We start from the raw sequence: 13,755 nt of genomic DNA on the forward strand, positions 1-13,755 counted from the left end.
TTTCTTTCTTGGTATTTTTATTGCAATTATTAACCCGGATTTCAGGAAATATGTGTACAGACAAATTGCTTTTATTATCAGAAAAGGTGATCAGTCTTCTCAGATTTTACATTACAACCCGTTTAACACAATTAATCGCTAATTGAAATCCAAAACAAAGCTTTCAAATTCAATATGGTATTAAGGTAAATCAGTTTTTAATTTTTGACTGATCTAGCTATTTTCCTTATTTTTAATCTGAGGTGCAAGTTTGGTTATTTTGCAAATTACCTTTTTTTTTTTTTTCATTTCTATCTTTCTTTCTTTCTTTTTTCTTGGACATAAATATTTTTTTTTTTAAAAAAATTTTAGCTCGGATATTTTTTTAAAGTAATTTTTGTGCAGAGATCTTAATTGATAATTTCATTTGTCACAATTTTGTTAGGGAATTCAAATTTTTTCATTTCTATTTTAAACGTGTTTTTGAAGTGTGATGGTTACTAAATGTTTCAATTTGTGTTTGATCATTTTCCTATCTTTATGCTGGGATTGTCACTCAGCAATAAGAGACTTTGTTTATTTATGGACATATCTGAGCTATGAACTAATTACCAACGTTGGACTAAAGCATTAATGTCTGGTTGTACTTCAATTTAAATTCTAACAACAAGTTTTTTATTCATTTTTCCAAACTATTTGCATTAGTTTCAACATTTCTTGATTTAATTTTTGCAACACCGTAATTGCATTCACATATCTAAATTAAATTTCAATAATTACTGCAGTTGCATTACGAAGAGAAAAAAAAATTTAAATGGCATTTTCATTTAAACCCTAATCACTGTAAAACAAAAATATAATTTCTACTACTCAAAAAATCATAGAAGCTGTAACACATAAAACAATATGAAAATAATTTCTCGAAACACTTTTCAATCAAATAAATCAATTAACTGAAAATAAAAATTTAAAGAAATAAAAATTTCAACAGTAAATACTATCAATATATAAAAAGTAGTTTCACTTTGAAACATCAAATATGGGAAAAAATTAAAATCATAATCATTTAAGAAATAGATTTATGAGAAATGTAAAAAACTTTAACTCAAAGGATACCTGAAAAAGTTCGAATTAGTCCGAGATATTTTGAAAACCACAACAGAGATGGGAATGCGTTGAAATTCCGTAAACACAATTCCAAAACCAAAGACGTGAGCTGCTAGGGAAAAAATTTGTTTCTTCGTTAAGATGAATCGTAAATTAACACCAATAGTGACGGAGAAATTGAAGCTTATTTTTCTTTTGAATGTCGAATATTTAAGTAGACCATCGTGGGTGTGAGAACAATTATTCATCGACGATAAGATCCAGCTCAGCACTTAAGAGTGGCAAAATCAACGCTTTCTCAAAGGGATAGTTTCAATAAAACATTTTAATTAACAGGAATTCGATGCAGTTTTTCTTTTTAGTCCAAGGAAGGAATTGAAGCTCAGCTTTCTAGTATTCTCAGGAACGTAGACAAAATATGCAGCATAGACATGGAAAACGGATGATCGTTTAGTTCCACTGTGCGTAGGTATAATTTATAATAAACTAAACGTTTGATGATTGAAGAGATTATTTTTTTTTTGATGAAGATACAGGATGAATTAATTATTGCCATAAGTTGAAGAAGAATTTGACTGCTTATTTACCAAATGTCCATTTGAAAAATTGATTTGAAGTTATTCCATATTTTTGATGTACCCTCTTCCGAAAATGATTTATTTATTTTCAAATGAGATATTTAATATCTTTAATGTACCGTACGAACTGTACCCCTTCCCGACCGTTCAATCCTGGCGACTTATAACGTCGTTGCCGAGTGGAAGGATTAAAACAGGTCATAGGTCGGGAAGGAGGGTACAAAATTTATTTATTAATTATTAGACAAGAGCAGTCATGAGAATGAGTAAAAGTGCACATGAAAAGTTGCGCTCCTTGGTTATATGTTAGGGAAAATCTTGCAAAGTAAAATCCGTAAAATGTCTTAATTTAGGGAAAGAGGGAAATTTTAGTAGTTGCTATTGGTTTGTGAGAGAGATCGCGCGTTTCCCACACAAAGCAAGGGAAAAATGTCCTGCTCTTAATTAAATGCATACTTGAGCCAAAAATAGATTTAAGAACAGGATGTGGCTTTTAAAAGTGTGAGAAAGTATTTCGTTTAGAATAATTAATTAGGATGAAGTTTTATAGCAAAGAAACTAACATAAAAAGATTAATTGAAGCTTTTTATGTTACATATATATATATATATCTTAAGAAACATGGGTTGAAACTCATTTAGCACAGATAATTGAGCAGAACTTTTTTGTTCGTTTGAGAAAATTAGAAACAGAATATATCAGTTTAGAGAACTTTGCTAACTTGATAGCGAACAACATTCTAGAACTACATTTTAAAGAGCAACATAATCTCTTCAAAATTAAACATAAGTTGCAAATAATCATTTCTTAAACAATTAAAGAGTTATTATTTTCTGGTTTAATCAATGAATTTAAGAGTCATGTGTTCTGCACTAAACTATTTTATTATAATGTTTCTTGTTTTATTAGCAGACTTTAGTAACACTTTGTATAAGAATAATTGTTTTTTAAATAAATACATTGACAATTGTTGTTACCTCTACAACCTGATCATGAACTCGTATCTGGCCACATAAGTCTGCAACACTTCCTTTAGCAATACTTTTAACAAAGATACCAGATATGTCCTCTAAAAAGTACACAGCAATACAATTATATTTAGCGTACTAACAAACAGCAAGAGACAAAGACAAAATAATATTTTTTAATTGATACAAGATGACACATAGTCGTAACATATTGCATACATAACGATATGTATATTTTGCATAAAATAAAGAAATGGTCAAAACTTAGCTCTGAAATGTTCGTTTTGTGACCATGAGCTAATTTTCATCTCCCTTTTTTTGTAAAATATGTATTATACAGAAATAGATGGAAGCAACAAGCAACAGCTACATGTTATCACATTGATTTTGCATGCTATTGGTGAAAAATTAAAAAAGAAAAGAAAGCAGAGAGGCAAAAAGTAGTTGAATTTAAAGAGTAGTAGCGTACATTTGAATTTTTGAGAAATAAGTGCCTTTTTTAACTAAATATATTATTTTAAATTTGCTAGACATTTTTTAACAATAAATAAGATATGAAATAAAAATAAATAAAACACAGTGGCCATAAATTTCCAGCTAAGTTGAAAGTGGATATTACTGTTACAATACTTAAATACTTTTGCTTGTATTATTCATAACACAATGTACAATAAAGAATTTGGAATCACATGAAACTATTTTTCCAATTTTTTAAAAAAGTGTTCCTTTAGAAATTTGTAATTGTTTATTCTTCTTTTCCCCTTTAGGATAAAAATACAATTTCAATTGTGGTAAAAAAAACTGAAGTTAACAGGAAAAGAACATAAGATTTTTTGAAAATGAGTGCAAAGGAAATTTTTTCTCCAAGTTATTGACAAATTCCAGAATCAAGGTTTGACTTTATTATAAATATAATATATTTGAAACCAGCTTTATTAAAAGTATATAGTTATAGAAAGAAACAATTGATTATCACAGTAAAAATAAATCTATTAAAAGGAAATATTTTGTTTCCAACAAGTATGTTATCTGAATTTACCTCGTTCACATACATAGCCAGCAACAATAATGCCTAATCCCTGATGATCCTTCACCAAGTTGACTTCAAAACTTTCCATATCCATTTTATCACTTCTACCTCTATATATTACAGAATCTCTATGAACCTATGAATATAAATTATGAAAGTTTTTAACAATTTCATTTAACAACTAAATTTTGTCACAAGTTACCTTAAGCAAAAAATATCAAAAACTTTTGATTTATATTCATATAATCAGGTATACTTTAATTACTATGCAATTACTCAATACTTTTAGTTTTGATTGAGAACTCATACATTACACATAATTATACTTTACTGAATCTAATTGAAAACCTGTTACAAGTGAGAAAATTTATAAATTGAATCATTAATTACTTAGATTAAAAAAGATCACAAAGAAAAAGCAAATATTTGGAATGAAATCAAGATTTTATGTTATGTTTTTTACGTCATTTATCTTTAAATAAATTTATAACAAAAACATATAAACATAAAACTTATACCTACAATCTGTTTTTAAGTACTATTAATAAATTTTTGAAAATGACAGTTTCTTTTAATTAAAATTAATAATATTTATTAAATAACAATGATTGAAAAAAACATTTAAAATTATATAAATCTTTTTCATAGTTGTCTCCTGAATAAATGGGGAAATACCAATGCTTAGAAAAATGACGAACTATATTTTTGGAATAAAAAGTATATTTAAAAGTCTAGCTTGGCAAAGAAGAGTTTGAAATATCATAAAAAGCATATTAGGCATCTAGATATTGTGATTTTCTTAGCTCCTGACTTTCTCCTATTTCCCGCACAAATTACTCAAAAAGTATCACAGCTTAGATTCATTTTTACTTTTAATAATGAACTAACGTTTGATACCAGCTAAAAGCACAACATGTTACCATTAAGAAACCCCTGCCTACTTTTTAGTGGACTATACATCAAAGAAAACACTCACTAAGGCCGGAGTTTCCTGACAATACATATCTGTCAACATAGAATCAGGAAAACCATTTGATCCAGATTGGTATAAATTAAGTTGTTGTTCTAACTCTTCTGGTTCATTAAGAATACGGGTAGGAACGATAGCAGAAGCACTTGAAATTAGATTTTCCTTAGGGGGGTTAGATTCAACAGGTCTAGCAACTATAAGATGGACTTGACAACCACATTGTCTTAAAACCATGGCAGCTTGTTCTGAACCCATACCTCGAAGACTTATGTCTCCAATTTGGATAATGTGATCGCCTATCTGCAATCTGCCATCCTGAAAGAGAAAAAGTCAAAGTATATCATTTATATTCTAAGATGGTCAAAACAATGCTTTTAAATTGTTATACAAAGTTAGAATATAATTATAATAAATACCACACTGTTTAACTATTAAATTGTCGAAAATATTAAAATGTAACTGGTTTGTTAAACTTCCAGAAGGTTAGAAGTTTGATTTAAAAATTATTTACTTACTCTTTGTTCAAAATTTATTAGAAATTACTTTTTTAACACTTAATTTCTTAACAAAAAGTGTATCACAAAGAAGAAAAAACAATTTCTGAGTATATTAATGGATATTTTCTGATTAGGAATTGACTGCTTTATGAAATTAACAATCATCCATATATATACTTCAATCAGTCACACTAATAAATATAACTGAAATTATACATAAAAATGACAACCCAAAATGTTTGTAGCATTTGTTGTGCATTAGGCATGCCATTATTGAGCAAGCAAGCTTAAATATATGTGTAACAAAATGGTTTAAAACTTTATTTCACTAAAACAAATAGAAATTTAATATGCTTAGCACAGCAAGTTAGGGAATAAAAAAAGTAGCTATATGAGAAATTCCATTTGATGTTATCTGTGTACTTATATTACTACTTATCAGGTGACATAGGGGTTAAAATGTCATAAAAAGAAATAAATTAACTATATGTTCTTTGTTTCATGCAGGAACTTAAGCAAAGTTACTTTAATAAGAATAGGATAAATGAAACAAAGAATTACTTTATCAGCAACACTGCCAGGAACTATAGTTTTCACCACAACACCAGTGCTCCTACCACCAGTTATACCAAATCCCCAAGAAGAACCATCACTATTTAAGTCTATTGCTTCAATCTGCACCCATTCGGTGTTAAGCTGGGGGAAAAAACACCTGTAGTGAGCTTTTAAATTACACTACATAAATTATAGAAATATAATAGAGTTAAAAATGGATATAACACAATTCTAGAAACTACAATCTTCCATAAACCAGATTAACTTTGTGGGTTGTAAACAATAACAATCCCATTGAACAAATTTCTGTAACTAATCAAGAACCTTATATTTTTTACATTAATTGTTATATTATTTGTTAAGAGGTTACAATTTCAAAAGCTAACCAAATTAAAATTGATAAACTTATTATAAGTTCTAATGCTCTAGGAAATTTCAATTTCTTGGGGGGGTAAATGATACTTAAGCTCAAATTATTGTGCCTTTAAGTCATTGTATCTAAAAATTATTTTCAAACATTTTATGATTGATCTGTCTTAGATTAATAAAGTTGCCGTGTTTAGTAGGTATAAGTCAAAAGATATCTGAAATGTTCTATATAAAGCAAAATTCTATAAAAAAAGCAAGCAATGGGCAAGGAGGATAATGAAGGTTAAAGTTTTGTGATCATATCCTGAGGGTTACAAAACCAGGTGCACATAAAATGAGATCAGCATAGAACACCAACCTCCTTTACTTCCAAGACAAGCTGGTGCCCATTGATCTAAAGCTGAGGAGGCCTTAAACCGCTATACTAAGGATAGAACCCTAGTCTTTCATAAAGTGTCTTAATGACTCTAATACAGTATAAACTTATTCTCACACAGTTATTTACTTAAAAGAAATTAATGATTATGTTTCAAAATGATGTAGCACTTAAACCACCTATTGTTTTAGGAATTTTATAGTTAAATGCAAGCTAAAGATTCACAACTGTCATAAATAGAATTTACTCACAACCATATCTACACAACAGACTAATACATCCAGAACTGAGGCTCTGACAGGTTCCACCTGAATGAACATAGAGACAGCTGATAAAACATGAAAGCACCAGATCCTGACTGAAATAATACAATCAAATATATAAATAATAAAGAAACTTATCACCTATTTCAGTACAAAAATATAATGAAATATACTCTAATATCAAAGTCTTTATTATAAATAAGGGAGATTCATATAGGACAAAAGCCTGAAATAAAAAAGGAATTCTTTTTCCCTTAAACAAATTTTAAATAATTCATTTGTAACAAAATCATATTCTCCTGACATTGACAACCATGAAAAGTATTAATTTTTAATCGGTTTATAATAATTCTACATCATGTTATTTTAATGTTTGGTAGAAAGTTATAAATGAAAAAGGATTGTAGAAAGGTAAGCAAAGAGAATAAATTATATCCAAACAAAAATATTTTTTATAATAATTTTTGCTATATCTTGCCACTACAGATTTAAATCCAAAGATAACTTTATAGCAGAAATCCAAAAGTCTTGAGTGTCCAATAGGATTAGATTTGAAATGGGGGGAATATGAGGGGAATAGGTATGTGGTGTAACTACCACTATGATTATTAAACATTAATTTACTAGTATATAACACATGCTAACTCAATTCAATCTTGGGGTACACTCGAATGCTAATAGCAACACAGAAGACACTACAGACACAACTGTGAACTTAATACGGCTTTCACGACAAGTGCTAAAGCTCTCCCATCCTTTGGCAAATACAACTACTTGTGGTCGTCTGTTCATCGAATTCTATCCCTGATAAAATTCTGGTGGGGGAGCATTGTGGTGCAACTACCACTATGATTATTAAACATCAATTCACTAGCATATAAGACATGCTAACTTGATTTAATCTTCAGGTATCTTTTGATAGAAAAAGGTTGGCATGGTCGATAACACTATCCCCACAGGTATATTTTACAGGTTTTTCAATAAAATCATCCCTGCTATTCTTTGGTTTGGCATTTTTTTATTGATAGTAAATTTCTATCCATTTATTTTAAAATTTGTATATTTTTTTTCTGTATTTTATGTGTAATTAAAGTTTGCGTGCAGTATCATTTCTTGCAGCTGCTTTATTTGACAAAAAAAAGTAAAGCTACCCTCCAAAAATCTACATAAAAATAAACTTAGTCTAAAATGGTTATCATTTAAAGAATTTTATACCAAATACAGTTCAAAACAAAAGTTTTATAACACTACTGAGTGTTATTAGTGTTTTTTTTTCTTAAATGAGTACACAAAATGTTGGAATTTTCAGCATTCCCTCACTGAGAAATGTGCCACAGCAACTGTGCATAGAAAGTGAATTTATGAAAACTCAAACATTTTGTGAAGTGAGTAAAGTAAATAAAAGGTCAAAAGGTGCTAAATTGTCATAGTTAACTGATTTTAACTTCAAAGAGAAAAAAATAACTCCCTTCTAACCCCACTTGATTTTTATTAACTGTAACAAGCAGCCTATTGGAAATAATTGCTTTATATTTTTAAAAGTGTTTTACTATTTCACAATAGGCTTCTACTGCCTATGATCATAATGAGATTACTTCATACAAATAATGATTGAAAATACTTTAACAAGTAATTTAATTGAATGTACCACAAAAAATTGCTTTTTGCTATTAAGAAAGTTGAGATTTAATTAAGATACAAATTTAAATTTTGTATAAAAAAATATTAAATAAAAAAATTACAAAAAACACCAAAGCAGTTCAGAGCAACAAAAAAAAATTTTTTTTATGCCTTTATTGCATTTCCAAAATATTCTTCACACATTCTCGTTTTAAATTAAATATCATAAGTGAGATTATATTAACATAAACTACAGTTTGTGAATAACTAGAGGTGTAGTAAAAACATACCAACATTGGTTTTTTGATAAAATTACATTTTTATAAATGTTAAAGTGTAATTAAATTTAGAATTGTAGCATTTGTTGTGAAATCCACTTAATGCAACAATTTTTTATGCATATAATTAGATTTAGAATATTTTTTAAAAGTTTTCAATGCAATATTATTTCTTGATATTATTTGAAGCATATTTAATGCAAAATACTTAGCCACCTGCCAAGAATATACACCACATTTTCAATTGACTTTTTCTATTCAATCTTAATAGCATAAATTTAAAGCAACCATTTAAGGAACCTCACTTTGAAATGAAATAAAAATTAATAACTATGTATAATGTTCAGGGGCTTGCTTTGGGTTTTAGTGGCCCTGGGTGAAACATTAAAGTAATTTATCATGATTAATAAAAATCACGTTTTGTTTAACTAAGCACATATTAAACTTTGGATTTTTGTTACTTCAATGAGATTTTTCTAAAAATTGTTTTCGCATTAAACAATTAAAACTATGACAAAATGTAGATATAATACTTCATATTATTTAACAATAATACTGCAACTATAATTCTTAATGCCACTAATAATAAAAAGGTTAATATTATTTAATTATTGCAACTAATTACTGAATAAATTAAATCAGTTATTTTTTCATCTAACTAAAAACATTAATGAATTACAAAAGCCGAGAACAAACTTGTCAAATAAAAAGTTATTTAATTTAGAACTGAAAAAATTTTAAAAAATAAAATATTTGCAAAACAAGTTTTTATTCTTTATTTACAAGTAGATAGCCTAACTACACATTTAATAAGTTTCCAAATTATTTGTATTGAAATAAATATGTATATAATTTAATGTGTACAGTAATTGTGTATATTTATTGATAAATAATAAAACAGCAAATTACTTTACATACTACAAAGCGCACATTAAAATATGAAACTGATAAGAAATGAATAATGAAAAATTATAATTTAAAAGAACCTCTTGAACAAACAAACAAAAAGATATATTTCTTTTTAATTTATTAACTTACTCTTTAATTCTATGAATAAAACATTTATTATCAGAGATTTGACATCAATGGTTTATTATCATGCAGTATTATTATATAATGTAGTACAGTATAAATTTATGATCTTAAAAAATCATAAATTTATTATGATTTTTTTTAATTACATATTTTTAAAACATGCCAACCCTGCTTATTATTTTTCTTGACATTTTCTGCAGCAGTTCTTACAGATTGTCGTCCTCACACACACAAATTGGTAATAGTTGTAGTTCTTAATGCAGTAAATTTCTATGACATGAAAGTTGAAAGTTAACAAAAAGTTCCCTGTTGTTATTTCAAAAATTACATTTCTGATAAAAAGGAACATTAACTGAAATAAAATTAGACACAATTGTAAATATATATTACAATAACTTGCATGAATAGTAAATCCAAAGAATAGTAAAAATACATACAGGATTTAGAAAATGTAAAGAAAAACTTGTAATAAAACTGTTCATCAGTCCTGAATTTTTAGCGGCCCCGGGTGGTGATCCAGTTCGCCAATCCTTACACGCAGCCCTGATGATGTTTAGATTTGTTAATAACAACCTTTTTATTTTATATTTTTAAGGCACCATAAAACTTTGTTATGAATTTAATGCGAATAGTTAAAACTTCACCTTTGATGTCAAACATCTTAAACTAAATGCAGTTTTTAAGAAATTTGGGGATATTTACATACCATAATCTGTTGCTCCAACTACTACTATCATAGTGACAAATTGGTTTTAAACTTGCAAGTTTAAAAAAGAAAGTTGCAGAAGTTTATTGTTTGTTTTGTTGCTTTTTTAGTCTCTCGCTTGGCGTTTCTAGTTTCAAATTTTAGAGATTATTTTGGCATCGATAACAATACAAAAATATTCCCAATAATTTTGATTAACATACATAAAATGTTACAGTTTTTAGCATCCACCCACTGAATTTGCCACTACAACCATGCAAATGACTTATCATGAATAACAGATAAACAAGATATCTGCGATATTTTCGATATAAGCTGTTTTAGAAAATTAGAAGCAGTTATGATTTTAAAAAAATTCGAGTATAATAAACCAACAGGTGACTAACGAAAGTAAATTTAGACTTAGAGGAGCAGAATAGAATATTTAAAGATAATTTCAATATTACTCAGCATTTTTGACAAATTTCATAACATAAAATGCATAAAATAAATTGTATAGAGAGTAGTCAAACAAATCTACAGCCAAAGATAATAAATAGAGCCTAAGTCATATAAGCATGAAGAAAATATTTTGTATAACCACAGCGGTTTTACTGTAATATACTCAAAAACAACAAAAAGGAAATAAAATAAAAATTGAAAAAGGTACATTTAAAAATTTACCTATGCAAGCTTTCGGGAGAAAGCAGGTATAACATCAACAATTACAACAATTATTCTAAATAATGAGATCAGAAAGAAAGAATTATTAGGTACACATTAAATAAAAACAATCGAGGGTAAAAATACGCAACATTTTTGACGTAAATAAATAATAAGTTCAAAGCATTTTGCGTTATTATAATATTTTTACAGGGTTTACGACGAAATTCAGAAAACGAAACCTTTTTAAACAAAGTTACAGTTAACTTTAAAAAAAAAAAAACAGCATGAGCACATTTATGCACTGTTTTCACTGCTTAAAATATTTTTGCCTATAAATGCAAATTTCGCAATGGGTTCGTGGCGACGGTCTAACAACCCTGAGGATGACCGGGATGACCCGTGGAGACAAAATACATGCGTCACATCCAATTTTACAGGAAAGACAAATTCACACACCACATCCAATCATTCGCAGGTTATAATTTTAACCCAGAGCATGATCAATTTCTGATCCAGTACCGCCAGAGGTATTGATTTGCTATGGAACTTGAAGGACTTGTAAACCCGGCAGATTTAGCGAAAACCAGTCGTGAATGAATGATGATCTCTTTTGTGATATAAAACATTCTCATTGGATACGATTCGCAAATGTCTATTTTATTTTATAGACGTCATTGATCAGCCAACCCAACTTTTTGAGTTTGCGACTACTAATGTTCAACTCCATAGCCTTGTAATTTTGAACCCAATCCAGAAGACTAGGGAACTCCTGGAACCAATATTGGGAGAAATTTACCTTCGTGGAGGACTTTTGATGGAGCTAACCCGCATTTGCGTTACATGAAGTAGAAAACCATGAAAACCTCTTACGGATAGCCTGACAACAAAGGGACTCTAACCCATGAAACGTCCATTATTGATGATATTTTGTGTCAGCATTATTGCTGGTGCAAGCCGTATGCGGAATTCATATCGACCAGCCATCGCTGGGATTCGAACCCGGTTCACTTCATTGAAAGGCGAACGTTGTATCCCTTGAGCTATCACGGCTCTAACATATGTATAATGTGATTCACGCATGCGTATGCACAGGGTCGGTTCTAGGTATAAACCCAGTAAGCGGCTGCGTAGGGCGACGAGTAAGGGAGTGCCTGAGTCAAGCATTATAATAATAATAAAACTTTTTTTTTCCTTATAAAAGCTTTTTTTTCGTTTGCTTGCTGAAAAATAAAAGTTAAAGTGTACTTATTTTCTTATAATAAAATGTTTAAATATTAATAGTCAGGTAACAAAATAACCCTTCAAACTATGGAGCAATGCAGCATTCCTTGTTTTAGATTCTTTCAAGAGTGCCGATGATATTCTACCCTGATAAGTTACGATCTGCAGATACAGATAGCTGTCACTGATAGAGACTAATGTTAAGTTTCCTTTAATGTTTCTACAAAAAAAAAAAAAAAAAAAAAACCTTTGAAGAGAGAGGAGCGGCTCGCTTATAATAATTTCACCTCCCAAAATGTTCTAAGAAAAATTATTTTTTGAAGGAAAGCGTTTTTTTTTTTAAAAGAAAAATGGGAAATTGCAATTATTGGTGCAACAACCTTGTACATTGGTCTATTAAAAAAAAAAAAAAAAAAAAAAAGAAGTCTAAATTTTTAAAGAAAATAAATAAGCGAAAGGTGGTTCGAATTTTTCAGAAAAATTAACAATTACCATGGCATGTTATTTCATTAACATTAACATAAATTAATAATTAGAGGAAGGGTGTAATATCCATCAAGGGTGTAATTTAAAGAAAATATCCATCTAAAATTTTTATTAGTTTTTCAAATTCTGAGAGTATATTAGCAATTTCAGATTCAAGTTACTTTTTGCTTCCTTCTAAAAGTAAATACAAAATTTTTTACTTTCCTTCAAGTTGAATAATAATTTTATAAATTTTCACTTAAATTAAAAGCTTTATAATAATATTGTTTTTTTTTCTTTTACCATTACAATATAATTTGTTAATAACGCTTTGATTTTAAGAAAAATTATGAAAACTTAAAAATTAGTATGAAATAATGTGAACCTGTTAGATTAGTACTGATTTTCTTAATTAATTATTAAATAATTTCCCTCTTCTTCATCTATTGTGTTTTCTTTACCTTTTTTTGTGATTTCAAACATTTCTAATTTAAATTGAAATCATTGGTTAATTATTCTTTAATTTTGTGATTTTATCCCTGAGATTTCAAAATTTTATGTGTTTCTATATTTTTGTGCCTTAATTTTCTAAATATTTAACTTAAAATTGTGTCAAATTTCAAAAAATTAGAAATTATAATATTGTTTTTAACCTCACCTATCGATAAAGTATAATCTTAAATATATAATAATTGTTTTTCAGAAAAAGTTCAACACATTGCTTTTATTTTTCCCGTTTCAAAATGTAGTAATTACATTTGTATTTTAGTTCAGTTTAATTTCGCTTTCTTAAAAATGTTCTCTTAATAAAATTTTTTTTAAAAAAATGTCCTAAATATAAAAAAATTTAAAATTATATCACTGTATTTACTTTTTATTCTTACATTCCATAAAAATTTTGAAAATTTTTAAAAGCGTCAAATTTTGACTTTATTTTTGAGACATTAAGACATTTATTTTTATGACATTTATCACATTAATCTTTCTTTTTAATTTTTATTAATTCATTAAGTTTTTGCGATCAATCCTTTTTGATATCATATTAGATGTACCGGAAATGTCATTTTTTTACATTAAATTGTACAATATATTG

At 27.9% G+C, this 13,755-nt stretch overlaps 1 protein-coding gene across 1 annotated transcript in view; it reads right to left on the reverse strand.

Moving 5' to 3' along the window:
• Positions 1 to 11,233, reverse strand: part of LOC107444469 (multiple PDZ domain protein) — a 55,763-nt gene extending 44,530 nt beyond the window's left edge. The window contains exons 1-6 of the mRNA XM_016058620.4: positions 10,995 to 11,233; positions 6,681 to 6,787; positions 5,691 to 5,825; positions 4,639 to 4,947; positions 3,672 to 3,798; positions 2,642 to 2,733 (exon numbers count right to left, since the gene is read on the reverse strand). Coding sequence (XP_015914106.1) covers positions 2,642 to 2,733; positions 3,672 to 3,798; positions 4,639 to 4,947; positions 5,691 to 5,825; positions 6,681 to 6,749 — 732 coding nt within the window. The 5' untranslated portion in view covers positions 6,750 to 6,787; positions 10,995 to 11,233. The remainder of the gene's footprint in view (positions 1 to 2,641; positions 2,734 to 3,671; positions 3,799 to 4,638; positions 4,948 to 5,690; positions 5,826 to 6,680; positions 6,788 to 10,994) is intronic.
• Between the last annotated feature and the right edge of the window lie 2,522 nt (positions 11,234 to 13,755).

Source organism: Parasteatoda tepidariorum, chromosome 4, assembly GCF_982258835.1.
Source record: "Parasteatoda tepidariorum strain Cologne lab strain chromosome 4, Ptep-v5.0, whole genome shotgun sequence".
Lineage (NCBI taxonomy): Eukaryota > Metazoa > Arthropoda > Arachnida > Araneae > Theridiidae > Parasteatoda > Parasteatoda tepidariorum.